This window comes from Panthera pardus, unplaced genomic scaffold, assembly GCF_024362965.1.
Source record: "Panthera pardus isolate Hobbes unplaced genomic scaffold, ASM2436296v1 HiC_scaffold_11, whole genome shotgun sequence".
Classification (NCBI taxonomy): Eukaryota; Metazoa; Chordata; class Mammalia; order Carnivora; family Felidae; genus Panthera; species Panthera pardus.
The window spans coordinates 88221368-88249302 of record NW_026526666.1 but is presented as its reverse complement, the minus strand read 5'-3'; the positions used below and the strand labels follow the sequence as shown (position 1 = coordinate 88249302).

The 27935-nt window shown below is 41.3% G+C and overlaps 1 protein-coding gene across 1 annotated transcript in view; it reads left to right on the top strand.

Annotated features, from left to right (window-relative positions):
• CLIC4 (chloride intracellular channel 4) overlaps positions 1 to 27935 on the top strand; it is a 66654-nt gene that overhangs the window by 29068 nt on the left and 9651 nt on the right. Inside the window, exons 2-4 of the mRNA XM_019461835.2 lie at positions 7366 to 7475; positions 18056 to 18181; positions 24891 to 24997. Of these exons, the coding sequence (XP_019317380.1) occupies positions 7366 to 7475; positions 18056 to 18181; positions 24891 to 24997 (343 nt within the window). The remainder of the gene's footprint in view (positions 1 to 7365; positions 7476 to 18055; positions 18182 to 24890; positions 24998 to 27935) is intronic.

Sequence of the window (27935 nt, the reverse complement as noted above, 5' to 3'; positions counted from 1 at the left end):
CATTTATCATGTTGTTTTGAGACTTTTAAGTTAATCTAAATCAAAGCAAGCCATTTAGTGTATTCAGATAGCAAATTTAGGTAGAATCCACAGTAAAGGTACATGAAGCCTTAAGGTTTTTAAGTTTACTCTTTTAGCAGCATATTGTTATATACATTCCTTAGAAAGTATGTCAAGGAAAATAATTTAATGGTCAGGAGCACAGGTTTACCTTAGGTTCCTAGTTTGTCTTTCTTACCCTAATCACCCCCTGCGCCGCCCCCCCCCCCCCCCCCCCCAGTCCCTTAGTCACAAAGGAGGAATGGAGTTCAAACTTGCCTTCTTGGGTGTTTTAAAATGACTATTCTAACAACTGATTAAACTAGGTTTTCTAAGTGAGCCATTCCTTAACCTGGAATTAGTAAAACATTAAAATATTTATGGCATCTACCACTGACCCCTATTTAGCAATGTAGGAGTTAATATGGAAGTTTCTGATTAAATACTGGTATTAGGCAATTCAGGAATTACAACAGAGGCCTGGAGGGAGAAGGGTGAGCAATAGTGAGTGTGTAAGAGGAGCCCCAGATAGCAAGTTAAGCAGAACTGCTCCTTTTGTAAGAACATTTAAAATGAATGTTTAGACCCAGCCTTTACCTGGAAATTGGTGGTCATTTCTGGGTCAGTGGGATTATTGAAGTTTTTGCCTTATTTGGGTTTTCTAATTTTTGAGAAAACATGGACATGTTTGTTTTTTAATAAGAGATCATAATATTAGGACTATATATTCCAAGGTAACATTTATCTGGTATGTATATATTTATATTTGTAATTTGTGCCTGTGTATTTTTTTTTTTTAACGTTTATTTTTGAGAGAGCATGAGCGAGGGAGGGACAGAGAGGGGGCGGGGACGGGATCGGAAGCAGGCAGAGCCTGATGTAGGGTTTGAACTCATGAACTGTGAGGTCATGACCTGAGCCAAAGTCTGACACTTAACTGAGCTGCCCAGGTGCCCTTTGTGCCTGTATATTTAAAACCGCTTTTTTGAGATATGATTCATATAGCATATAGTGCATCCATCTAAAGTATACAATTCAGTGATTTTTAGTATATTCGCAGAGTTGTGCAGCCATCACCCCAGTCTAATTTTAGAATATTTTCATCACTCCAGAAAAACATCCCTTTTTATCCAACCTTTCCTTCCTTCCTGCTCCACAGAAGCCCTAGGTAGGTAACCACTAATCTACTTCCTGTCTCTCTACATTTGCCTGTTTTTTACATTTCATATACATGGAATTATACGCTACCTGGTTTTTGGTGACTGGCTCCTTTCAGTTAGCATAATTTTTCAAAGTTCATCCAATTTAGAGTGTATGTCAGTACCTTATTGCTTCTTCCTGTTGAATAATATTCCATTGTATGGATATACCACATTTTCTACATTTTTAATTTTGCTTTCTAATTTTAATACTTCTGAGAGACTTCTGCTTCTGGAAAGATAGAGTAGATAAATTGCTTTTTGTCTGTTTGTTTTTTGTTTTCTATTTTTTGTTTTCCGTCTCGATATATCCCAGACCCGGAGCTGTAGGAGCCGGCAGCCTAGAAACACCAACAGGTGCAGACAAAAACCTTTCTAACAGAAGCCTGCTCTCCCTGGCCAAAGAACCAGGAACGGGCAGCCTAAGCTTAAGACGGAAAGTTTTTAGGGGCGCCTGGGTGGCTCAGTCCATTAAGCATCTGACTTCGGCTCCGGTCTTGATCTCATGATCTGTGAGTTCGAGCCCCGCGTTGGGCTTTGCGCTGACAGCTCGGAGCCTGGAGCCTGCTTCGGATTCTGTGTCTCCCTCTCTCTCTGCCCCTCCCCTGCTCATGCTCTGTCTCTCTCTGTCTCAAAAATAAATAAAAACATTTATAAAAAAAAATTTTTTTTTAAATAAAGTGTCTGTGTGTAGGTAAGAATCATAAAGTGAGACCATCCCATATGGGCCTTAAGAGAAGGAACTGTGTGGTGGGGCGGGGGGTTGGAGCTTGGGGGGCTCAGTCAGTTGAGCGTCCGACTTCGGCTCAGGTCATAATCTGGCAGTTTGTGAGTTTGAGCCCCGCGTCGGGCTCTGTGCTGACAGCTCAGAGCCTGGAGCCTGCTTTGGATTCTGTGTCTCCCTCTCTCTGCCCTTCCCTGCTCACACAGTCTGTCTCTCTCTCTCTCTCTCTCTCTCTCTCAAAAAAAAAAAAAAAAAAAAAAAAAAGCTGTGACCTTGCCCCTACCCATAGCAGCAAAGGCCAAGCGTTTAGCCCAGACATGCCCTCTGGTGGTGGCCTATAACTTAACAAGTCCTTTATCGATCTGCATTGGGTGGTCTCCGGTGGGTGGCTGTTACAAACGGTGCTTCATTGCTCCTCTGTCTCTGGGCATCTGTATACATGTTTCTACAGAATAAATTTATAGAAATGAAATGGTTGGATTAATAGCATAAATGAAGCCTTCAAACGTAACTGTTTGATGGATGGCATCAAAATATGGAAACATATAGGAAGTAGCACATTTTCAGTCTACGTTTTTCTCTGTTCAGAGGGAGTGATTTCTATCCAGCCTTTCTGTCCAGTGATTCTGTCCTCTGTGCCTTCCATTTGGCAGTTTAAGCTCATCCTTTGAGCTCTTTTCTTTTCTTTTCTTTTCTTTTTTGGTTGTGAAATTTCCATCTAGTTCTTCTTTGCACCTTCTACTTCTTGGCTGAGTCTATGTTTTCACTTGTTTCAGGCTGGTCTTCATTGCTCCTTGAAGCACTTTTATTACGGCTGCTTTAAAATCTTTGTCAGCAAATGTTAACATCTCCGTCATCCTGATGTCCGCGTTGTTGGCTGCCTTTTTTCATTCAGTTCGATACAGTTCTTTGTATGACAAGCGATTCTTGATTGAAACCGGTACCTTTTCATATTACGTTAGGAGACTCTGGCTCTTGTTTAAACTTTGTTTAAACTTCCCGAACACTCAAATAAGACTTCTGTGACACTGCTGTGGAGGGGGCTGGGAGGGGAGAAGGGCAACAACACTGCCTGGTTACTGTCAGAGACGGAATGTCTACAGTGGCCTCCGCTGATACCCCAGTGTGGTGGCCTCATTACCTCTGGTTGATGGTGAATGTCTGACTGCTCTGTACTGGGCCTCCTCTGATGTGCACCCGAGCAGGGGGGAGTAGGGCTTCCTCTTCCTGGCAGGGTTGGAAGCCCTGGCGCCCCCCTTGACCCTCTTGGCCACCATCCTGGTGAGGGCATGACAGCCTTCACAGGGTTGATTACATTACATTGGGAATAAAAATGCAGATTATAAAAAAGTTATGTGGGGTGCGATCACATATTTTTAAAAAAATTTTTAACATTTATTTATTTTTGAGAGAGAGAGAGAGAGAGAGAGAGAGACAGCACAAGCGGGGGGGAGGCAGAGACAGAGAGAGACACAGAATCCGAAGCAGGCTCCAGGCTCCGAGCCATCAGCAGAGCCCGGCACGGGGCTCAAACTCCTAGACCGTGAGATCATGACCTGAGCCAAAGTCAGATACTTAACCGACTGAGTCACCCAGGCGCCCCAGCGATCACATATTGGAAAAAGAAAAGTAGTATGTACATAGAAAATAAAAATTCAGGAGAATAAGGAACAAACTAGTGAATGTTTCAAAGGTAGAGGAACTCTGACTTTCTGTAGTGTTTCAATTTTTATTTATCTTTAACATCATGAATGTACTGTTAGAAGCAGTAAAAAGCCAAGTTTTTTTTTTTAACATACTTTCTTAGATGCCTTTGTTAGATATACCTATGTGTCAATTTTTATTATAATAAAGAACTGGGTATGGAATAAAGGTATCTTGATTTCCAGCATATAATGCATTCCACTATACCACAATGTCCTCCTCAGTCCATTGTACCGATAGGTTATGTTCAACGTAGTTCGTATTGAAGAGTGTAATTTTGATCCTTTAACTTGAATGAATTTTATTGAAATGTTTAAATGGAATTTTATTACAACACGGATCAAAGGAGGAAGTCTTTGATCTGTGACTTCTAGAAATCCAAGTTTTTCCAGTTTCACTGTATGTGTACTTGATGAAAACATCCTTCTGGTAGCTCCCAATCTTATGCTGTTGAAAGTTCAGAAAAACTTGTAGTTGGCAATATTTCTCATTTGAAATGTCCTGAGTTTTGGCCTTAGTTAATGAAAAGCAGTTTTTCAGATCTGCTTTAAAGAGCACACATACTTTTATTTGTGTTTGTATAAAAGAACCGTACAAGGAGTGCGGGATGTGTAACGAGCGTCAGACATGCCTGAGAGGGAAGTAAGTGCACGAAAGCAGAGGCGGCATTCGTGTCCTGACTGGGTCTTCACGCAGCGTCCCTGTCCCAGGGTGCTTCTGTCTCTACTGTCGCATATGCTCTGCAGACTGTCATAGGGGTTATGGCGCGGTGTTTCTGATCTGTAGCCAATCGCTGTTTATGTCCGGCTGGCCTTTGGTTGAATGTCTTTCCAAGTGGCTCTGTGTAACATCTTTATTGCAACTTCTCTACCAATTTAATTATTTTACACTCCTATGATGGACTTTTTGGGAAATTATAGTTCATTTCATAGATTAAACAAATGGAATAGGACAAAGTGAGTCAGACTTGTTCTTTGGCTACCAAACTATACTGCTTTTTTAGGAAGTCTGGAGTTTGGTGTACTTTTTCTTGTAGTTATATATTGAAGTTTATTTATTTTGAGAGAGCGAGCGAGCAAGGGAGTGGCAGAGAGAGAGAGAGAGAGAGGGAGAGAGAGAATTCCAGGCAGGCTCTGCACTGGCAGCACAGAGCCCGATGCAGAGCTCAAACTCGCAAGCTGCAAGTTCATAAAATTTGAGTATCTAAAGTCACAGCCTCGTGTAAAAATATTAATCCTCAACATATACAGAAAGAGAATACCTTAACTTTTTATTATCTGCGATAAACTCACTTTTATGTTATCAGTGTTCTCTGTGTGTGGGGATAGCCGGCATCCTCAAAAAAGCAGCTTTGTGTACCATTTTGTTACATTGTATCATTGGATGACTTAGTTTTATGAACTGACTGGTGCTTTGTCCAAGGAATATCACCCTGACCCTTCCCACACCAGTGTTTCTCAGTGTGACTAGGCAGGTGCTTTGCTGTGCGATCTCCTTGGGTGCCTGTAACAAAATGAGGATTCCTGGGCTCCACCCAAGCATTCTTCTGAATCACAGCCCACAATCTCTGGGTATAAGGCCCAGGAATCTTCTATCCAAACTGTCTTATTTAGGTCATTATTATTGTTTTAAATTTCATTTTAGGGGCGCCTGAGTGGCTCGGTCAGTTAAGCGTCCGACTTCGGCTCAGGTCATGATCTCACGGTCTGTGAGTTCGAGCCCCGAGTCGGGCTCTGTGCTGACTGCTCGGAGCCTGGAGCCTGTTTCGGATTCTGTGTCTCCTTCTCTCTCTGCCCCTCCCCTGTTCGTGCTCTGTCTCTCTCTGTCTCAAAAATAAATAAACGTTAAAAAAAATTAAAAAATTCATTTTAGAGAGAGTGTGAGAGCAGGGGAGAGAGGCAGAGGAGAAAGAGAAAAAAAATTTTTTTTAAATTTATTTTGTGAGCGAGAGAAGGTACAAGTGGGGGAGGGGCAGAGAGAGAGGAAGAGAGAGAATGCCAAGCAGGCTCTGCACCATCAGGAGAGAGCCTGATGCCGGGCTCCAGCTCACAAACCGTGAGATGATAACCTGAGCCCAAGTCGGACACTTAACCATCTGAGCTACCCAGGAGCCCCAAGAGAGAATCTTAAGTAGGCTGTGTGGAGCCTGACGCGGGGGTGCAATCCCACGACCCTGGGATCGTGACCTGATCTGAAATCAAGAGTTGGATGCTTAACTGAGCCACCGAGGTGCCCCTTATTTAGGTTATTCTTAATTACCTTAAAGTTTAAGAACTAGACCTTCTTCAGGAAGTCAAGATTTGTGCAAGTTGCAGTACTAGAAATTAACATGAGTCAGTCTGGTGACAATTCTGTGTATGTTTTGTTTCTGATAAAGAATGATTTTTTAAAAAATTTTTTTTTAACGTTTATTTATTTTGGAGACAGAGAGAGACAGAGCATGAACGGGGGAGGGTCAGAGAGAGGGGGAGACACAGAATCCGAAACAGGCTCCAGGCTCTGAGCTGTCAGCACAGAGCCCGACGCGGGGCTCGAACTCACGGACCACGAGATCATGACCTGAGCCGAAGTCAGCCGCTTAACCGACTGAGCCACCTAGGCGCCCCAAGAATGATTTTTATTATTTTTTTTAACCAAGCTTAGTTGTAACTCTCCCATGCTGATGAGGGAAGGGTTCTGGGATCCTCCTTTTATACCCGTGTGTTTTGTTAGTTGTGTTGTGTTTAATCGGTTAACGACTTTATTATATTTTTTTACTCCACCCTATTTCCCCATTAGTTTAGGAATACTTTACTAATGCAGCGTTTTACTGAAATGGCTTCTGAATATTTTGAGAATTACTTTAGGATAATAAATAGTACTTGAATCATTCATCTTTGAATGAGTTGTCGAAAGTTATTTCTGGCTTTTTCCACCCTTTGTGGTGAAGAGGACTGTTTCTCCCTAGCAAGTGTTGGAATGTTCTCTTCCAGTATGCTCTCTTTCCCCCCTCCTGTTTCCTGCTTCCCCTGTCCCTGCTTTGTAAACTTGGGGGCACATGTGATGGAATTAAAGATTTGTCCCACTGATTTTTAGGAAAATTCTACCTCATCATTGAGCTTGGGGAAGTCATAGTCATCAGCTGCTCCATTCACATTAAGTAGGATTACAAATAGCTTATTATAAAGATATCTTGTTATTCTCTTGCTCCTGAATGTGTAAAACAGGATATGGGATTTTTATAATGAGTGTTTTGTAAATGGGGAGGGGTTGGTGATGATTTAACTTTTTGGAGATAGACACACCTGTAAATTTCCCTCTTTATGTTGCCTTGTAAAGAATACTGTCTCATAGAACAAGAAATGACTTAAGTTTCATACAGTTAATTAAAAGCAAATAAAAAGCCTCAAACTAGCTACATTTTAAGCAGTCGTTTTAGCCATATGTCACAAACGACTGCTATGTCGAACAGTGGTGATGCAGATCATTTCTACCCTTGCAGAAAATTTTCTAGGGTGGTGCTATAGTAGACTGGCCATCTTTAAGAAGAGAGGAGGCAAATGAAAGAGCAAAATAACAGAAACCTGAGTTTCCACTGCTTCTTCTGTAATGCAACTTTTGCTCTCTTCTTGGACCCCTGATTATAAGTCAGAAGAAAGTCTTTTGTTTTGAATGTCACCCCTCTGACCCTGGTTTTCGATGTTGATTTCTGTTTCCTAGGCTGGGAGTGATGGTGAGAGCATAGGAAACTGCCCCTTTTCCCAGAGGCTCTTCATGATTCTGTGGCTCAAAGGAGTTGTATTTAGTGTCACAACCGTGGACCTGAAAAGGTAAGATTTTGTTGTGGTTGGAAATTAACCTGAGTGTATAGTGTTTTCAGTTTGAGCCTCTCTCCTCCCTATGTATGTATATGCTCTTTAAAGGAAATACATTTATTAAAGTTCAGCTGATTTGTGGACAACTTTAACTTGTGTAAGTATTATGGATAACTCACAGTATCAGTAAATTGCATTTACTGGCCACTCGGTCTTTTTAGGAACTTACTGTATGCTTACTCTTAACTTCAAGACCAGCACCAGGATCTTTGACTTTCCAGCGTAAACGTGGAACTATGAAGAACTTTCTAAGCAGACAGCTTCTTCATTTAAAAGGTGCTAAACTCATGGTGTATATTATCTGGATCCTTCAAGACAAGAGTGGGATTTTAGGAGGACGGATACGACTGTGGGCTATTTTATTTATTCTCCTTTACAGGGAACTGTCTGTAATATGATTTGAACCATATTTGGTTAAATATAATTGTGAAATAAGAGCCATTATCCATGGCACTGTGATTATTCTTGCTCGGTGAAGAGTTGTTTCTCACTCTGCCTCCACAGGCCCAAGTGGAGAGGACTGGGAAGGGCCCTGATAGGTAATAGGCTCCTTGTGTTCAGGAGCCCCTCTGTTCTTCCTCGGCAAATAGGCTCGACGTGAAGAACATTCATACTTAGGGGAAAAGAAGAGATTGGTTTATTTATTAAAAAGAATTTTTTTTTTTTTAATGTTTACTTCTGAGAGAGAGAGCACGAGTGGGGGAGGGGCACAGAGAGAGGGAGATGCAGAATCCGAAGCAGGCTCCAGGCTCTGAGGTGTCAGCACAGAGCCCGATGCGGGACTCGAACCCACAGACTGCGAGATCATGACCTGAGCTGAAGTCGCCGCTTAACTGACTGAGCCCCCCAGGCGTCCCGAAAAGACGAGATTTAAATCAAGGGTTAAGAGCAGTGATAACAAAAGGAAATCTAGGATTGGGCAGTGGAAATGTATGCCTCTTGCACACATGCAACAACATGGCTTGTTGCTCATTTTTTTAAGCATTATCAGTCACGAACAGCGTCCAGGAAAAAACATGGGTGGCAGAAGTCATGCATGTTATCCCTCTGGGCGTCACAAAGCGAGAGTTTTATCATCCCATTTCCAGTTCCAGGCTAGCATTCCCTGCATTTCTGTCGGTAGCTTAAACTTTATTCTTTACTTACTGCTAGTGCCCTTATTTGAGATTTTGGAGTCTTAAAATTTATTTACTGAAAATAATCCAGGAAGTCGTCCAGGAACCCGTTAATTATGTGTATGAAGGCAGAGGTAAGGTAAGCCTTTGGGGACAGTAAGAGTTAAAACTATAGTCTGTTTCAAAGGTGTGCCCACCTCACATTGGACAGAGCTGTTGGAAGAATGAAATAATTCAAGTAGTTCCCCTTCTATGACTGTTCCCCCCCCCCCCCCCACCCATGCATTCAAAAAGCAAGTTTCCCAGTGTAACTTCTAAAAATAGACCATGCTACCAGGCACACACCCTTACTGTGTCTTAAAATACACGGATTTCTCCTATTCCATTTTTGGCTTGGAGCAAGTGAGTTGGCGGCCGTGCTTCGAAAAAGCCTTCTTTGAGCAGCTCAACACAGTGCGTGATTGTGGCACAGACCAGCAACAGTGCCATAAACGAAGGGAGTCCGGTTCAGGAAAGGAAGTGAGCTCATAATGGCTCTTTCACTCTTCCTGTACAAACCCTTGGCGGCATTATTTCTGCGCGTGGATTGATATTTGAGGATGTGTATGTGTCTCAGAGTAATACACCCTGCGTGTGAAAAGTGACACGTGGCAGGTAGGATTGAGGGATTCAAGGCTCCCTCCTCAGTGAGGATCACCCCCCAGAGAAGCTGTCTGTTTCTGTCCTGCTTTGCGTGAAACCAACAGCACTTGACACTGGAGCCTGTATTTCGTAGTTTCCTTCAGAAACCTTGGGTCTACAGTACATCCAAAACCTTCTCAAGGGCAGTTATACGCGTATAAGGAGCACCTGGTAACGAATCCGTGCCACCTCCGGCCCCTGGTCGGCAGCTTCCGCTTCGCAGATACCGTCGCATCTAGGTTTGGTCTTTATCCTTCCAGACCTTTTCAGTGAGTTAAGACACTTAAAGTCTTGAGTCAGATTTAAAGAGAGTGAACGCTGGCTCAAAACATCGTGTGAAATGAAGTTGTCACAGAGGAATCGAGCATCCTGTAGTAAAAAAAAAAAAAAAAAAAAAAAAAAGTACCTCTCACAGTATGTTCTTAACTTTAAAAACTTTAGACAGGACCGTTTCTGAAAAGCTGCGGGGGAGAAAATGCCTACGGTGCTGATTTTCCTGCTTTTCCCGGTAATTGTCTAATTCCTCGGTGAGGACTGCCGACCGCCCCACAGACCGGTGGAGAGCAGTTGGACTCAACTGAGAGCTATTTCGGGGCCCACTCTGTGCTCTGAAAAAAGTATTGTTCCGTGACATTTCATCCATAAGAACAAGCCAGTTTCTCGTTCTGGCAGTGTATGACACGTTCTCTTTGAATCTCAATTGATGTTAATGACCGTGCTGGTGGTATTCATGAGCCCCTGCGAGGCTTAGAACAATCCCCCTCGGCTTGCCTGCCAGTGCTGCCTTAATGCTTTAGTGGGAGTCATTCCTAAACCTCATTTTCTGTTCATGCTGCAATTGTATTGCAGAATTGGAGATTAAAAAAAAAAAAAGTGCTCAGGCTTCGGAAGGAATTTGGGCTTTACATCAGCCACCATTTAAGCATGATCTTCAGATGAATAGAAACGAAAATATTAAAATTGGGAGTATATTTAAAGGTGTTACCACATGTCATCAAATGGGGAGCAATGGATTAGGGATAGAGACCTGGTTCCGTGTAGAGAGAGCCCTGTCACTTATTTCCGTGGGACCTCGGGCAAGATGCCTGTCTTCTCTGGAGGTCAGTTACCTTGTTTCTAAATTCAGGAAAAAGGAAGGAAAAAATAAGATTTCCCCAGTGTCTACTGTGTACTCAACGCTGTTCAGGGTACTTTTTACTACTCATCAAACCATTTTCAGACACTTCTGTTGAATAGAATTCATTGTCTCATATCATACTGGCTGGACAGGTTTGTGGCAGTGATGAAAATCTTTGAAGACTTCTGCTACCTTCATTATACTTAATTATAAAAATTTTATATCAACGATTAGCATCTTTGGAGCACAGATAAGCCTGAGAGGCAGGCAAGGGGAGGAGAAAGAAGGAAGAATGACAACAGTAGATTCCCCATCCCCTGTCTCTGTGTGTCTCTCTCTCTCTCTCTCTCTCTCTCTCTCTCTCTCTCTCTCTCTCTCTCTCTCTCTCACACACACACACACACACACACACACACACACACACCTGTTCACATGCTGAGACCCTGACTTGGATATATCTAAGTGTGGCCATATTTTGTCACGTTTGTTAGGTAAGCTTTTCTAGTTTTGGGGAATGAGAGGAGAAATGAAAACGTTAAGAAATGAACCTTTTTTTTAAGTTTACTTATTTATTTTGAGAGAAGATGCACGTGCGGGAGGAGCACACAGGGAAGTGGGTGGGGGAGAGAATCCCAAGCAGCGGAGTCGGACGTGGGGCTCAAACTCATGAACCGTGAGATCATGACCTGAGCCCAAATCAGGAGTTAGACGCTTAACCAACTGAGCCACCCAGGCGCCCTAGAAATCAGCTTTTTGTTGTCAAAGTGGTGGTATATTACCAGTGAATAAAATCCCTCCTCTGTGATGTTCTCTGAGAAAATAAATAAATTGGAGAAGACTGCTTTTAAAAATTATGGGAGATATGGGGCGCCTGGGTGGTTCAGTCGGTTAAGCATCCATCCGACTTTGGCTCAGGTCATGATCTCACGGTTTGTGAGCTCTGTGAGCCCACATCGGGCTCTGTGCTGACAGCTCAGGGCCTGGAGCCTGCTTCACATTCTGTCTCTGTCTCTCTCTGCCCCTCCGCTGCTCATGCTCTGTCTCTGTCTCTCAAAAATAAATAAACATTTAAAAAAATTTATTAAAAAAAAGTCTGGGAAATACACGTTTCCATTTTCCCATTTCCACCGTAACCTCTGAAACTTGCCTATCATTTGCATTGTCATAAATGATTTCCTTCTGCTTCACATGCTGATACACCATTCGTAAGGGACTGTGTAAGACTCACTTGTAAGTTGCCATAATAATAGCGTAAAGTTTTGGATGATTATTAGGACAGTTTAAACTTTAACAATTTTGTAATCATTTAACAAGTTACCACGGAGCTATAAAACTGATAGTTCTGCGTGTTCTTGAGAGGCATTTATAGACTCAGAACAAAATCTGATTTCTAGATTCTTCAGGTAGTTTGCTTTTGTTATCATGTCTCTGTGATTCTACCCTTCTGAAAACTGTCTTCAGCAAGTTGAGAGATCAGTTTGGTTTCCAGGTGGTGACAACAGTGTGAATGACACATGCAGAGAGACTAAATGGAATGGAACAGGCCAGCCTTTTAGAGAAATCATCCATTGCCTGCTACTGGCCAGTCAGGAAGGTACAGACTCCATTCTTTCCCTTTGTAAAGTTGACTTGAGCGACACGAAGCCCTTGTTACCACGACAAATCAAGATGTGTGTCTCATGAACGCATTATGAATCATATGTACACCCCATGTGTAGTGTTTTGAGCGGGGGGAAGGGTCAGAACCACAGAGGGAGAGAGACAGACAGACAGCCACGGACAGTCATAGAGAGAGAGAGAGCTTCACTGCCACGTCTTTATGTTCTTTTTCAAAATGACTTCAAAGATGGTAAATCCTGTTGAGGTGGTTAAGAGCTGAATTAGAAAAATGGATTAATGGTGGAGGTACTTCTAAACTTAGCGTAAACTCTATAAACTGTGTTGATGAACTCTCTTAAGAATTTTTGAAGTTGTGTTTGAAACCAGTTCGTGGGTGCTGTTTTAACATGATTGATCTACAGATTGACACTAAAGTAGACGAAGGTTTGGCAGCATACCACATTTAATCAAAAGAAAATCCTTTAACTGGTTGAATTGGGACACATAGGCAAATGCTTAGTAACTGGGACCTTGGCGCGTATGTTTTGGTGAATCCATGACTCATTCATTCAGTTGGTGACTTTAGTATTAGACTATAGCAAACCTAGAGAAGAATAATTAAAAGGAGTACAGTGTTCTGAAACCAAGGATTTTTGGTGTTAACTTTTTTCCCCCATACTTGCCATACAGTGTTCAATATTCTCTTGATTTGTATGGATGAATTTTATGTCTTGAAAAGCAGTACCTTCGGGGCGCCTGGGTGGCTCAGTCGGTTGGGCGGCCGACTTCGGCTCAGGTCATGATCTCGCGGTCCATGAGTTCGAGCCCTGCGTCGGGCTCTGTGCTGACAGCTCAGACCCTGGAGCCTGTTTCAGATTCTGTGTCTCCCTCTCTCTAACCCTCCCCTGCTCATGCTCTGTCTCTCTCTGTCTCAAAAAAATAAATAAACGTTAAAAAAAAAACAAAAAACAAAAAACAGTACCTTCAAAAGGAACTCAATGAAGAATATAAGGTCTACATACTTAGTATTTTTGTTTTCTCCATTTAGTGGAGTCAGCTAGTTACAGATAGGTCATCTTTAAGAACCGGCTCCAGTGTCCTGGGACTATACTGTGCTCATCTTCTAAGAAGCAGCTGGACCTGAGTCACCTGCCCGGTGTTCTCCACTTGTTGCAAGTGTACTGAATTAACTTTCAATTGAAGTTAAGCCACTTAAGTTGCTTAAAGTATTAGGTCCTATGAGGTTCCTCCTCTGCCTCTTGTATTCGTTTGTTTCTCTTTATTTTTCCTTTTCTTCATCTAGAAGCAAAACGGGAGAGAATAGAATATGTTTGTCCATCTACTATGACAAAGAAAAAAAAGACTACTCAGATAAGTAACATTAAGAAAAAAAGAAAAGACACCTCAAACATTGAAGAGTATTTGTGCTCTTATCTCAAAGCACGAATTATATGCACTTTGCTTTTTCTAGATGTCACTTAAGGAAAACATTTGAATGGGCTTGAATGAATCATTGAGTATTTATTAAAGGGCTTTTATGAAATAAGCCAAGGATGGCCTGACATGTTTAGCCGTTGCCTGTGTTTCAGTTTCATGTCTGTCACGCTGCGCTTCTGAAATGTTAAGTTTCTGTGAAGCATCTGTAAAGTGAACCTTGTGGGTCAAACAACACCTGAGGCCTTGGAGTGCCAGGGGAGATTCTGCCTTGTTGATGACCTGATAAAGCTTCTAAGTCACCTCAGTGTTTGCAACTTGAACATTTATTTGAAGTCCGCTATTCCGTTGAGAGGCATTCAAGTTTCTTCTCAAATTTGCTTTCACTTGGGGTAAGGACCTAACATGGTTCTCCTTCACGTCAACACTTAATCCTGGAAAATAGTTTCGTCACCTTTGGTTTTTCAAAATCTAGATAGGCTTTTGGCAGAAACAAAACGGACTATCCACTAGTCCCTAATATGAACAGAACATTGGTAATCGCGTGCCTGGTTTCACTTCACTTATAAGCCTCTATTAATCAGATTTCTTATTACCAGTCAGCTAATGCTAGATAGCCGGTTCTGAACCATCAGACTCAAGTAGAGTTTAAAAACCGCCTGTCTCATCTCCTGCAGCATGCTGTGTTAGCGTGCTACTGAAAGCCGTCGTGGATTTCCTTTGCGTACTTTGGTTTAGTTCGGTTTCATAGGCCTTATTTGATTTGATCTTCACCGGCAGAGCAGGGCTTATGTCCGCAGTGCAGAGGAGGAAATCCAGAGGCCGTGATTTCCTTAGTCACACAGCTGGTGGATGGATGGCAGAACTATTCAATTTGAGACTTGAACCACATCCTTTTGATTCAGTCTTTGGCTCTTTCTTCTCTGCCATGCCAACTTTATCCCTCCTCTAATAAATTTGTTTGGAGAGCTAAAAGCTGTTACAATTTATTATAGAAGTAATAGCTGTTACTTATTTTGCTGCCCTCCCTCCATGTTGTTTTAAGGCATCAGTCCCTTTCTTCCCCTTTGTCTAACTCTACCCTGTTCATGAAAAAATTATTTGTGAAACACACAGACGTATGTTGTTATTACCTTACATTTAGGCATTAATCGACTGCTAGTCATAAAAATGCGGATGGATAGGTTTTATAACGTGGGAACAAAACGAGTCTCTTTTTTTTAACTTTAAAATGTTGAGATTTGAAAATAAATTGTTTAAACCCTGAACTGTTAGGGTTTCTGGACCGTTGGTAACGTACAGGGTCTTCCCGAGTTGAGCAGGAAATGGAGGGTAGCTGGGAACAGTCGTGAGCTGTGAGCTGGAACGTGAGGGGGCTTGAAGACCAAAGGTGACACGGCCGTGGACCTGCCGGGCCCGTTGGTGATCACAGATGAACAGATGGTCAGGGTGAGGCGTGAAAAGGAATAACTGAACAAACCAAAGAAATGACGCCTGGAAAAGGCCCTGCTCCGACCTGGATTCTTACATGAGTTCGGGAGTCTCACAGGCTACACCACTGCTTAAGTATGTGTGCAGCCGGAAGACTGCTCAGCTCTCGTGATTCCAGTCATTTTGTGCTCAGCTTTACCTTTTCAGACCAAAGTATGCTCAGGAAAGGAATCAGAATTGCACATCAAATCAGATTTTGGCTTTTAAAAGCCCTCTTTTAGAGCTTAGGTTCTTACACAAGTCATAGAAAATGCGTCTTCTTTTTCTTTGGCTTGAAAGGGAGATGGGCTCTAGAGCTTGGGTTGAGGGGGCTTGGAGTTAGAAAATTTGAACTAAGCAGACATTAGTAAGTCTCTTTGTTTTTGGAATGTAGTCATAAGGAGATGAAGTGCTTTCTAAACCTAAATGGGGGTGTAGGGAGAAAAAAAAGGAGAGGGACAGAGAAGGAATATGGATAAGACCAAGGGAAATTGATAAGCTGGGATGAGACGTTGGGGCACACTCTGTTTTAAACATTATTTTCTAGTGACAAAGTATTTCACCTTCATGATGCATTAAAAGCCATCCTTTAAGGGGCACCTGGGTGGCTCAGTTGGTTGAGTGTTCTACTCTTGATTTTGGCTCAGGTCATGATCTCACAGTTCATGGGTTTGGGCCCATGTCTCTCTGTCTCTCAAATAAACATAAAAAAAAAAAAAAAAGGGTGAGCTTTAAAAACAAAAGATATCCTTTTAAATTCTGTGCATTTGTGATAGGGAAGGGCTGTAATAGTATGTGGGGGAAATGTTGCTTGAAGCAATATATTGCTTTTTTAACATTTAAGTTTCTTAAGGTTTATCTTTTTAATTTTGAAACTTTTCAAACATACACAAGAATAGAATAAACTTCCCCACAACTTCAACTCAGTTATCAAGATTTTACCCATTTGCTGTGTCCCTAGTTTTTCTAATAAGTTTCAAAGCAAATCCCACTGTCATTCCAACCCTGCACCCTTCACTGTATGTCTCCAAATAGTAGGGACATTTTCTTACCCAACCACACTGCCATTATCACGTCTAGTCCCCAGCATATGATCCGATCTCCCTGGTTGTCTCCATAGTATCTTTTTTCTTTGCTTTCTTCAAATCAGGATCTAAACAAATTCTACTCATTACATTTGGTTGTTATGTCTTTTAAATTTTTCTTAATCTGCAACAGTCCTTTCCAACCCCCATTTGTGACTTTTTTCCCTCATGCCATTGACTGGTGGAAATCCATTCCATTGAACTGCAGAACGTCCCAAATTCTGTATTTGGCTGATGGCTTCTTTGTGGTATCATTTAACTTTGTTCAGCAACTCCTCATGTTTCCTGCAAATGAACTTTTTGGTCTCAGAAGTCCTTTATACACTTAAATTATTTGAGGACCTCAAAGAGCTTTCAATTGTGTGGGTTGTATCTGTCAACTTTACTGTATTAGAAATTAAAGCTGAGAAATTAAAAAAACATTTACTAGGTAGAACAACCATGAACCTATTATTATCACAAAAAATATGTCTTAAAAAATGTATTTTCCAAAACAATGGCATTGCTTTCCATTTTTGTACATCTCTCATGTCTGCCTTCATAGAAGACAGATTCTCATATCTGTTTCCGTATACGTTACCTTGGGACATCACACACCAGGTAGTCTATGGATAACTCTGTAGGCATGAAAGAATGAGGGTGAAGAAAGTAAGTGACGTGTTAGTATTATGAGAATGGTTTTGACTTTATGGACCACCTGGTGAAAGGGTCGCCTAGACCACATTTTAAGAGACAGCTGCCTTAAGAGACTTGATTCTAGATTCAGGGGCCACTTTTTTGTAAGAATACCTCCCAGATGGTGATGTACGCTCCATATTTTATCATTAGGATCACACTGTATTGGGTCATATTATTGATTCTAGGATTCACTGATGGGTTCAGGTGAGCCACTGTGATTTTTAATAGGGTGGTACCAGTGTTCTGTGGTATTAGTAGCTGTAAGTATCCAATTTTGCCGTCTTTATCAGTGTTCTATGTATTTTCAGTTTTCCCTAATTAATAGGAAGGAACTGTCGTCATAGTTTCCTCTTGAATTTCTTTGGTAATTGGTTTTTTGTTTTGTTCTTACATTTTTCCACGTGTCCACTTACTTTATCTATCGTGTATCAATTTCTTTTGACTCCTACCTGTTTGACTTGTTGATGGCTTTTTAACGAATTTGGACAAAATTCTCATCTAATACGTATTTTAAGCCTTTCCTGTTCGCTATCCTGTTTTGCCCTTTCTGTGTTGCATCTTACTTTTGGTTATGCTATCTCTTACGTACTGAAGTCATTTTGACTGGTGATCTCTTTCCTCGCTGAGAGTGGACTTCTAGGAAAGTGGAAAATTGGTAGCACTGAATTGGAATCTTGTAGTTGGAAAAGGCTGTATGAATCAGCTGCTCTTGTTCCGTGTTTTACAAAAAGAAAAGGAAGACCCAGAAAAGTTATGGTTTACGCCATGTCTACACAATGAGTGGGTGCCACAGTTGAGACTAGAGACCGTTTTCTCTCAGTTCTACCACCGTTTCTTTCTTTTTTTGAAATTTTTTTGAAATGTTATTTATTTTTGAAGGAGAGAGAGAGAGAGAGAGAGCACGAGTGGGGGAGGAGCAGGGAGAGAGGGAGACACAGAATCCAAAGCAGGCTCTAGGCTCTAAGCTGTCAGAACAGAGCCAGACTTGGGGCTCGAACTCACAGACTGTGAGATCATGACCTGAGTCGAAGTCGGACGCTTCACCAACTGAGCCACCCAGGCGCCCCTCTACCACTGTTTCTAATAAGCACTTCCGTTAAATTTGGAATGAGAATGGGGGACTTGTCTTTTGGTTAAAAATCAAAGATTTCTGATTTTCTTACTATGAATTTTGTGCTTTGTGAAGGTTCGCGTCTTATTAGAAGAGCAGTGCAGCTGTTGTACTTAGTGGAAAAAGTACTATTTCTTATTCATTTTTACATACTTTAACATTTAGAACCACTCTGAGTATTTAAAGTATTGTTGCCTTCCCAGAGTAGAAAATGATCCAGTTTTGACCACTGTTTTGCCCAACAGGAAGCCTGCTGACCTGCAGAACTTGGCTCCTGGGACCCACCCACCATTTATAACTTTCAACAATGAAGTCAAAACGGATGTAAATAAGATTGAAGAATTTCTCGAAGAAGTCTTATGCCCTCCCAAGTGAGTATCAAAAAAAATGCGTACGGAAGTATTGCCATCTCTTTAAAGTTTGGTCTTTTCTGGCCCTTGGGGCCCTTTCTCCGGATGGTCCTGGGGTCAAAGTCTTACAGCAAGCATTAAGGTGCAGTGGCTGGGCTTCCCTTCATTCATTATTTTTTTTTTTTTTTTTTTAATTTTTTTTTTTTTTTTCAACGTTTATTTATTTTTGGGACAGAGAGAGACAGAGCATGAACGGGGGAGGGACAGAGAGAGAGGGAGACACAGAATCGGAAACAGGCTCCAGGCTCTGAGCCATCAGCCCAGAGCCTGACGCGGGGCTCGAACTCACGGACCGTGAGATCGTGACCTGGCTGAAGTCGGACGCTTAACCGACTGCGCCACCCAGGCGCCCCTTCCCTTCATTCATTATAATTCATGCTCCACAGACGTCAGAACTGGCTTCTGTCAGAACTGGCTTCTGGCTCGGCCAATAAGCCTAAATAAGAGTACACACTGAAGGCGGGTTTGAGACGTGGGAGCTACGTTAGGTTAGCTCTGGTTATTTGAGGGGTAGTGGTCCCAAACTGAGAAGTTTGGGAAGGAGAAGAGATGGAGAGAGAGGTTCAGATGGAACCTAGCCAGAACGGCTAAGCAGGAGTGTGGAATACGTTGCTGGGGGATTCCTCATCAGGGCATTTTAAAGGTAGCTGTCTAAAGCTGTCACCCAAGGGAATTGACTTCAGACTGTGTCCCTGGGATTCAGTTTTTATTTATGTATTTCTTTGAGCTGTTATAGATTCCCAGGCCCTGCACATTAGCCCACGTGGTTAATGATTTTGAAGTACTCAACTATATTTCCTACAATGTGAGGTACCCTTGAGGGACAGATGGACTGTGGTGACAGTTACCCGCATTGCACATGTGCAGTGTTGCATCCTGCTATAATCCTGGCATAGGTTCAATGCATTATGGATTTCTTTTAGACTTTTCTGGTGCCATCATCCTGAAAACAGAACTGTTTTTCTTCTGGCCTGGGGCTTTCTTGCTAGTTGATCTGACTTTTACTCTCCATATCCAGATAAATTTCCCAGGAATGGGATTATTGGGTCAGAGGGTTCTAAAACAATTGGTTCCTCAGAACTCACTCGCTCATTTATGCTACAACCAAAGCCCTCTGAATACAGTAGTGAGTAAGACACAGTTCCTACCCTCAGGAAGCGCGGTCCATTATGGATGGAGAGGGGGTGGTGGCATGGTGAAGGGAAGTGAGTGGAGGCAGGAAAGGCTTTAGAAAAGAGACAATACCTGGCTTAAGCTTTAATGAACAAAAAGTGGCATCCTGCAGGTGAACGAAGGAGAGAGATGGGCAGTCTAGGCTTTCCACAACTGTAGCGACGATTTTCATTATTCCTTCTTGTTGTTTTTCTCAGAGGGAACAGACATTAAGATAATAGATGATAGTAGAACTAATATCAAAAATACTCAAGTTTCTTAGCATTCAGTGCTCTGTGAGACGTCACAGCTTCTTGAATCGGACCTGGAAAATACACATTTTCACTTTGCTTTTTATATACAGAAATTTCAGCTCCATTTTGTTTGGGCATGTTCACAGAGATACTCTAACCAGAGATGGTCTTTTTTTCACTTTAAATAATTTAAAACTTGGAAAACTTTCTAAAAAAAAATCAGTAAAGAAAAAAAAAAAGTATCTGGAGATCTTTCTGTCCTAAAAGGTTCACAATGTGCTGAATTCTCTCTAAGGGTATTTTTTAAAAATCATTTTATTTTTTTTTCATCATGCTGAATGTACTCTTTTTTTTTTTGAAATGTTTATTTTGAGAAAGAGAGTGAGAGCGCGCATGTGCACAAGTGAGCGGAGGAGAGAAAGGGAGAGAGAGACGGAGAGAGAGGATCTCAAGTTGGCTCCACACGGCACGGAGCCCAACACAGGGCTCGATGTCACAAGTGTGAGATCATGACCTGAGCTGAAATCAAGAGTTGGACACTTAACCACCTGAGCCACCCAGGGGCCCCCTAAGTGTACTCTTTAATCCCCATGCCTTATTCCCATTATATTCCTTGTTTTTATGCTGTAGTTTATATTCTGAAGAGTTTCTTTTTTTAAATTTTTTAATTTTTTTCAATGTTTATTTAATTTTTGAGAGACAGAGAGAGGCAGAGTGCGAGCAGGGGAGGGGCAGAGAGAGGGGGAGACACAGGATCCAAAGCAGGCTCCAGGCTCTGAGCTGTCAGCATGGAGCCCGATGCGGGGCTCAAACTCACCAACCCTTGAGATCATAACCTGAGCCGAAGTCAGCACTGAACCGACCTAGCCACCCAGGTGCCCCTCTTCTGAAGGGTTTCTTTAAATTTCACTCTGTAGAAGGGAGTATTTTTTGATGTTGCTGATGGCTCTGCTGTTTAAATTAACCAACGTTCAAGTGCCAATTATGTGCCGTGCGCTGTGCATTATGGATTATGTTTGTGGACGATCTCTGTCCTCTCAAAGACTTTATGGAGAAACTGAGGGCGAGTAACCTACGTAGCCTGTCCATGGTCTTACAGTCACTGGTGGCAGAGCTGTGGCTCCAAAGCCAGGCCTATATGACTTCCAAAACCTGTGTTTCCTCTATTTTCTTCCTTTTAGTTTTCTCCTCTTTATGTTGTTGAGCTTGACTTTTATAAAAGAGGTGAAATGTAAGTCTTTAGTTGGATTGTGCTTTAGCGAGTATAAGATTGTAGGCTAGTTCAAGTTGGGAGGAAGGACAGGAAAGAAATCAAAGCTTCCTGTGATGAGCCCGTGGGACCGAAGGTGTTTGTCAAACTTAATTCAATGAATCCTGTTTAAGAAATAGGTGAGGCTTAACTTGTGATGAGTTTTTATGTATATGCATTGGAAAAGCACGTTTGGATGGGCAGGGGCTTCCCCTTACTGGGCCCTGCGGCCCCTACTGTGAGGTGCTGATGAACAGCAGAGTCTCTGTTGGGCACAATTGTTTCTGGAAGATGAGCAGGAGGAGGAAGGAAGTTCTTTCCCGGACCACCACGGGCATCCCTTTCCCTTCCTGTGGTGTTCTAGGGCGTTCAGGGACTGCCCTGGCTCATTGCCTTTCCCCTCAAGGACAAGAAGGTCTTTAGTCCTTAACTACTGCTGACCCTCCTCACTCCCTGATTGAGAGCCTTCGTGTTTCTAGACTGGATGAAGAGAAAAGGCAGAGGAGTTGCCCAAGCTGGCAGACCAGAAGCTAGCATTTCTAATAACATGTTTTTGGCATTTGATGGTACTGAGAACAGAGTGTTTTTATGTGAGCACTTCTGATTCGATCATGACAAATATAAATACAGGCAACTGTTTGTTCTAGAGTTGTTTAGAATTTAGTGAAAAGCTTAAATCCAGGAATTTTTTTTTTTTTTTTTTTTTTTTTTTTTTTGCTGGTCTGTTAACCAGCATACATAGAAGAAACTTTCTCTTTCTTTTCCTCTGGGGAAAGTATTTATAAATATATAACTAATTCCCCTTGCTTGAATTAAGGAACTACTTTGCCAAAAAAGCTTTCAAAAAAGCTTTGAAACTGGGAGTTTTAACTGAAGCAGACTGGTATACTTGGCTAACTTACTGATAAAAAAAAATAGAAGGATAGAGGAAGTTAGATAATTTTGGAGATGAGCTCTGTAAAGGGTTATTCTTTTTTTTTTTTTTTTTTTTAATGTTTGTATATTTTTGAGAGAGAGCGAGAGAGAGCAGGGGAGGGACAGAGAGAGAGGGAGACGTAGAATCCGAAGCAGGCTCCAGGCTCTGAGCTCTCAGCACAGAGACCCACCTGGGGCTCGAACTCACAACAGTCGAGGTCATGGCCTGAGCTGAGGTTGGCCGATCAACCAACTGAGCTGTCCGGGCTCTAATCTTAAACCCCTAATCGTGTTTTTGTTGTTTTTTTTTTAAAGTGAGAAATACAATGAAAGTTGAATTTACAGGGATAATTTAATGTGTTGTATACTCAGACTTTATTCTTATATTCACATGAGAAAGAAAATGCCTGAGATCTTTCCTAAAAGGATGGGAGTATTCATAGCTAGTCTTACCATTCACAGTCTGTGATGTAATACAGAATAAAGAACTGATCTGAAAGTCTTTGTACCCTGGATGCTCATCCCCGTGGTGTTGCTGACAGGTAGCCTTTTGTTAATTACTTGCCTTCCTTTTTGTTAAGTGTTGAAATGAAAGTTCTCAGTCGAAGTTTTGCTTTATCAAGCTGTTTGGGAAAGTGAATAATGATGAATTGTTAAAATCCAGTATTTGAGGAAACGCAAAATGAACTGGCAACTGATTTTGGACCTCTTGGTTTAGAATTTGCTTTATCTTTCAGAGACCCCAATCTGTCCTAAAACAAAAGCAAAAACAATACTTGGAGACAGGAAACCTGGGTTTTAGTTTGCCAATACTTTTAACTAGTCTAGGGATTTGGGGACCAAGAATGTAAGCTTTCTGGAATAGAATTTCCTTTTAGGCAAAATGAGAATTTGAGGTGGTCTCTTGTAAGTATTCTATCGATTAAATAGTACAAATTTAATGGTTTGTCTTGGAGAAGAGTAGGGTATGCCTAACCTGCTTTAGAGGACAGTTTTTATTTTTTAAGAATCATAATAGCATCTGTTTTCATATGGTTAAGGATATGCTGATTGCAAATCCTTCTTCATTCTTCCCTGTTAATTAAAATAGGTCTTTAGTAAATATGCCTCTGTGTGCTCATCATTATATCCCCTACACCTACAATAATGCCTGACAGTGCAGGGCCATAATAATTAGAATAAATGAATATATGTGAGTGATGAATATATAAATGATCTACAATTTAAGCCTACCTTCACGCCTCTTATTTTGAGAATTAGGAAGTGAACTTTATTAGAAAAAGTAGGTACAGCTAAATATTGGGTGGGGAAAAGAAGAATAATTATGGAAACTTGGCTAGAGGAAAACATAGATGTATTGAAGAGGCACGTAGGTTCCTTGCGCTATTTTTTGTTTGGAATGAATCAATGAAGTTACTGTATTACAGGCAGTAAAAACATTTAAACTGGAGGCTGTTGTTTTTATACTCGAGGGGACTTCAGGGAGGTGAACCTGGAATTAACTCTTTCAGCCCAAAGCCGGGGGCAAAAAAAGAGAGAGAGAAAGAGAGGGTAAGGTTTTCTATAGTTAAGAGGGAAAAAAAAATTATTATATATTATTAATGTAGTATACATTATACTGTATGAAATTCATCGTTCATTGAAGAATCTGTTCTGTAAATATTTCTGTTTATAAGAGAAATCTTTAAGCTTAACAGTTGAGAGTTACTAAAATGAAAGACAAATGGAGCCTATGAGTATTCAGTAGATACTTTATAATCTCCTTACCCATGTAGTCCTCTGTCCAGATTTTTAGATGTACCTGTCCTTGATTTCAGAATCGCAGATGTAAAAAAATATGAATATAAAAGCTAACCAGAAACTATAGCTTGCAAGTAAATTAAATTTCTACCTAAAAATACCTCACCTTCATTTTTAATTTTAAAGAAGTGGAAAGACCGCATCCTAAAATATCTGAGGAAATCAAAGTTCGTAGTTTCATGTCAGATTTTTCCCAAAGTCTTACTCCCCCAGGCCCACTTTCCAGGGAAATTTGGCAGGGCCTTTGAGGAGATGAATCTGTCTTCCTACTGGGGTGCTGATGGTCTGAATTCCTGTGGCCGCCAACTCCCTGAGTGCGTGCGACTCCGCCCAAGGGAAGAGGGAGGAGCTGAGCCTTTTCACATGTATTTTCCAATTTGAGCAAGAAATAGACACTGAGTATGTGTGTTTGGGATTTAAATATGCAAAATACACATCTGTGTGTGTGTGTGTGTGTGTGTGTGTGTGTGTGTGTGTAAAGTTATGTCTGATGTCAAAGTAGACCAACTTTGTAACAACACAACAGAACACTTGTTAGCAAAATTACCGGGCAACTTCTCTTCCTGTTGCCCAGTGCCACCCTTACAATGTCTAATACAGGGAAGGTTTTGGAAAATCCCGAGCGTGGGATTGAAGTGAGTGGTCCGCTTCCTGCTGTTTTTGTCTTGACCAGAATGCCTGATCTTTCCCGCTGTCGGGATTCTCTGGCACTGCTGCATGGGGTGGTTCAGGGCAGGGCACACACCAAGAATCTGGTTGGCATCTCTGTTTCGAGAAAGCTCCGTAGTTAAAATGTGGCTGGTGCAAGCGGAGGAGGGGACTTTTTAACTTGACGTAACACAGGTTGATCGAAATTCCTGTCCAGATAGCCAGCCACACATCACTAGTGGCTACCCTACTGGGAAGTTCAGATATAGAATATTTCCTTCATTACAGAAAGTTCTTTTGGACAGTGCTGCTCTGGAGCTCTCTTTCTAAGACCCGCATTGGCTTGGCACCCACCTCCGAGCAAGCAGACTGTTTCCCCAGCGTTCTAATTTCTAAAATGGAAGTGAGCGCGGATGCCCTTTGCTTGCCAAGAATATTAATATGCGAACAAAAACACTGTGCAGAGCTTTGTTTCCTAAGGAAAAAACACATCTTAAAAATACCATAGAAAACAGATGATGGCATTTCTTAGAGTCATAACTGTTAGAAGATGTCTAGTAACTGCTAGCACGATGGTTTGTGGATTGAGAGAACTCAGCGCTAACAGATCCCTGGAGGATCTTTCTAATCCTTTATCACCTTTTCCCGCCAGGTACTTGAAGCTGTCACCAAAACACCCAGAATCAAATACTGCTGGAATGGACATCTTTGCCAAATTCTCTGCATATATCAAAAATTCAAGGCCAGAGGCTAATGAAGGTAAAAAAACAAAACAAAACAAAAAAACCCCCACAGACTACTGGATTACCACTGCAGATAAACAAACCAAAAACCCCCTCGAATAAATCCAAAAAATCCCGTTATACGGTGATTATAAATGGTTACTTTGGAGTCCAGATAGTCCCATTAAGTATTAAAAACTGGCTTTTTCCAAGTTGATTAGAGGTTGTCGTTTTCCTGTCTGTGGCTGCTGGTACAGTGCCTACCATATAGTGGATGTGTGATAAAATGTTTATTGAACAAATTGTTTCCACAGTCTTCTGAGAAGTTACCATGAAGGGGAACTACGCAAAGACTTAACGGTGCATCAGAAACCATGGATTCTGTGGTTGTGGTGGTTTGGAATAGACTGATTTAACTTCATTTAAATTATTACTAAATCTTTTGTTTATTCTTGGGTGCTGGCAGCCTAAAGTCAGCCTGGATGGATCTTTGTGATACTTGTCCTTTTTAAATTTTTTTTTTTATTTTTACTTTAAAAAATGTTTTTAAGTAGGCTCCATACCCAGCATGGGGCTTGAACTCATGACCCTGAGATCAAGAGTTATGTGTTCTTGCCACTGAGCCAGCCAGGCGCCTCTATGATAATTATCCTTAAAGAGCAATTTTGGGAGGGACTCTTAAGAGGGCATTTATACTGGGGAGTATAATTCCTAATTTCTTGCATCCTGAAATAGGATTTTAGTTTTAAGTCATATTTTCATGGTGAGTATTGTTTAGGGTAGTACAGATATAAATTCCTTCTTTTGTTATTTTTTATTTTTATTTTTATTTTTTTAACGTTTATTTATTTTTGAGACAGAGACAGAGCATGAACGGGGGAGGGTCAGAGAGAGAGGGAGACACAGAATCTGAAACAGGCTCCAGGCTCTGAGCTGTCAGCACAGAGCCCGACTCGGGGCTCAAACTCAACGGACCGTGAGATCATGACCTGAGCCGAAGTCAGACGCTTAACTGACTGAGTCACCCAGGTGCCCCCAAATTCCTTCTTTTATTTATTAAAGGACACTATCTTATTTCATTTACCGAAACTATATATGGTGAAGGGAGGTCTTTTTGAAAGAGGGTCCATTTAATGAACCTTGTCTTAACTATACCATTCAGTAATTTTTCTTTTTCTTCTTTGAGAAGCATCAAAGCATCCAGCATCGTTCTCTCTGGATAAAACTCTGTGGAGAGAACGTTAGTGTTTATTAATTAAAAGTAATCACAATACCCAAAACGCCAGCTCCTAAAGACACTTGAATCCATCGTAGTTTTAGACAGTTTGGTAGCCTGGGTGAGGTTCTTTTGGGTAGAAGTTTATGGCTACAAATGAATAAGGACACCAAAGGGGGGAAATAACAGTGCTGGTTAAGCAAGAATAAACATCTTTTAAAAAGTTGAAACACTTGCTAATTTTCTGATGTTATTTCAGTAGGCAGAGTTCCAAGCTATTCAGGCTTTTTAAAAAATTATTATTATTAAATTTTAAAATTGCAGCAGTTTATAATTTAGTATTGAATTTCAATGGTTTCTGGGATAATATTCACTGCATGCGATGTTTTCCTACAAAGGGAGGGAGGGAACAGTCTTAGTGTCCAGCCCTGGCTTGTAGCTATTAAATGTGTTCCAGTAATTGCCTTGGGTTTGGGAGCACTTTTCCTAAGTAATTGGCTTTTTTCCTGGTGGATGTTTCAGTCTAAGCCTTTTAGATACTAAGTAAACAGTTACATTGGAGCCCCTCCTGTCCACACACAGTATCTTCTGTTGTCCCCTTCCTTTATCCAGGTGACTCTTCTTTCCGTGAAACTGCCCTTTGATATCCAGATGCTCTTGCCCGCATTTCTTTGAACTCTCAGAGTTAAATTCATAATGTTTTTATTTCTCCACGTAGCCTTTGGAAACTGGAGGGTGGTTGAATTTCTTTTGACACTTGGTGGGGAGGAAAGGGGAAAAAATATATTTGCTTAAACACACGCATGCACACGCACACGCACGTGCATGCCAAACAATTGCTTTGGGGGATGGGATGGAGGGGAGAGAACAGGGGAGAAAGTGACTCACTTAAGTATAACTTTGTATTCTATTTTTTCCTATCAATTTGTTACTGTCTTAAGTAGCCACCTACGCTTACTGTCCTTAGAATTGTAACCACTAAGAACAAACAACATAATGGATCAGACAGTGCATAACTTAGAAGGCTTTATATTAAATTACCTATTGGTAAATAAGAATTCCAGTTGCCAAGCAACCTTCCCCCATAGGGCCTGTCACTGCCCTGGGACTTTAGAAAACAGTATTCCAAATTACTGTGGAGCTTACTGAGTATATGTATATATGTGTGTGTGTGTGTGTGTGTATATATATACATGTTTCAGATGTCTTATCTGTCTGTTTAGTGCAATAAAATGCCTTAAATAAGCCTAAGAAATTAGTGCTTCTCCTTCTTCCCCCAAACTATAAACTGCTTATGTGGAGATGAATTTGTCATTTTTACACAGTAGATCGGGTAGGCAAGGTTTTGATTAGTTTTACCAGCCTATTAAGTATTTTACAAAACTCAGTATGTTTGAACAGTTTTAAGACCTTTTAAGACCTAATTCTAAGTGAGGGATTAGATGTCTAGATACTGCAGTATTGGGCCAGTGAACGAGAAGGGTCAGCACTTAGATTGGGTAGAAAATAAACAAATAGGGTTTAAAGAATACAATAAAGGGAAATATGGTAGGTCTGGAGAGAGGGAGGAAGGGAGCAAGGAAGAAGGCAGGAAGGAAGGGAGAGAAAGGTTCATTCTTTTGGTAACATGTCCAAGTTGATTGGGAGAAGATTTGTGTAATCTTTTGAAGCATTAAAAGAAGTTAATAGTCATTCCTCTCATGGGAATGAATTAGGTAGGACTTGTCCAGATCTACTTTTTTTTCCTTCAGTTCTGGGA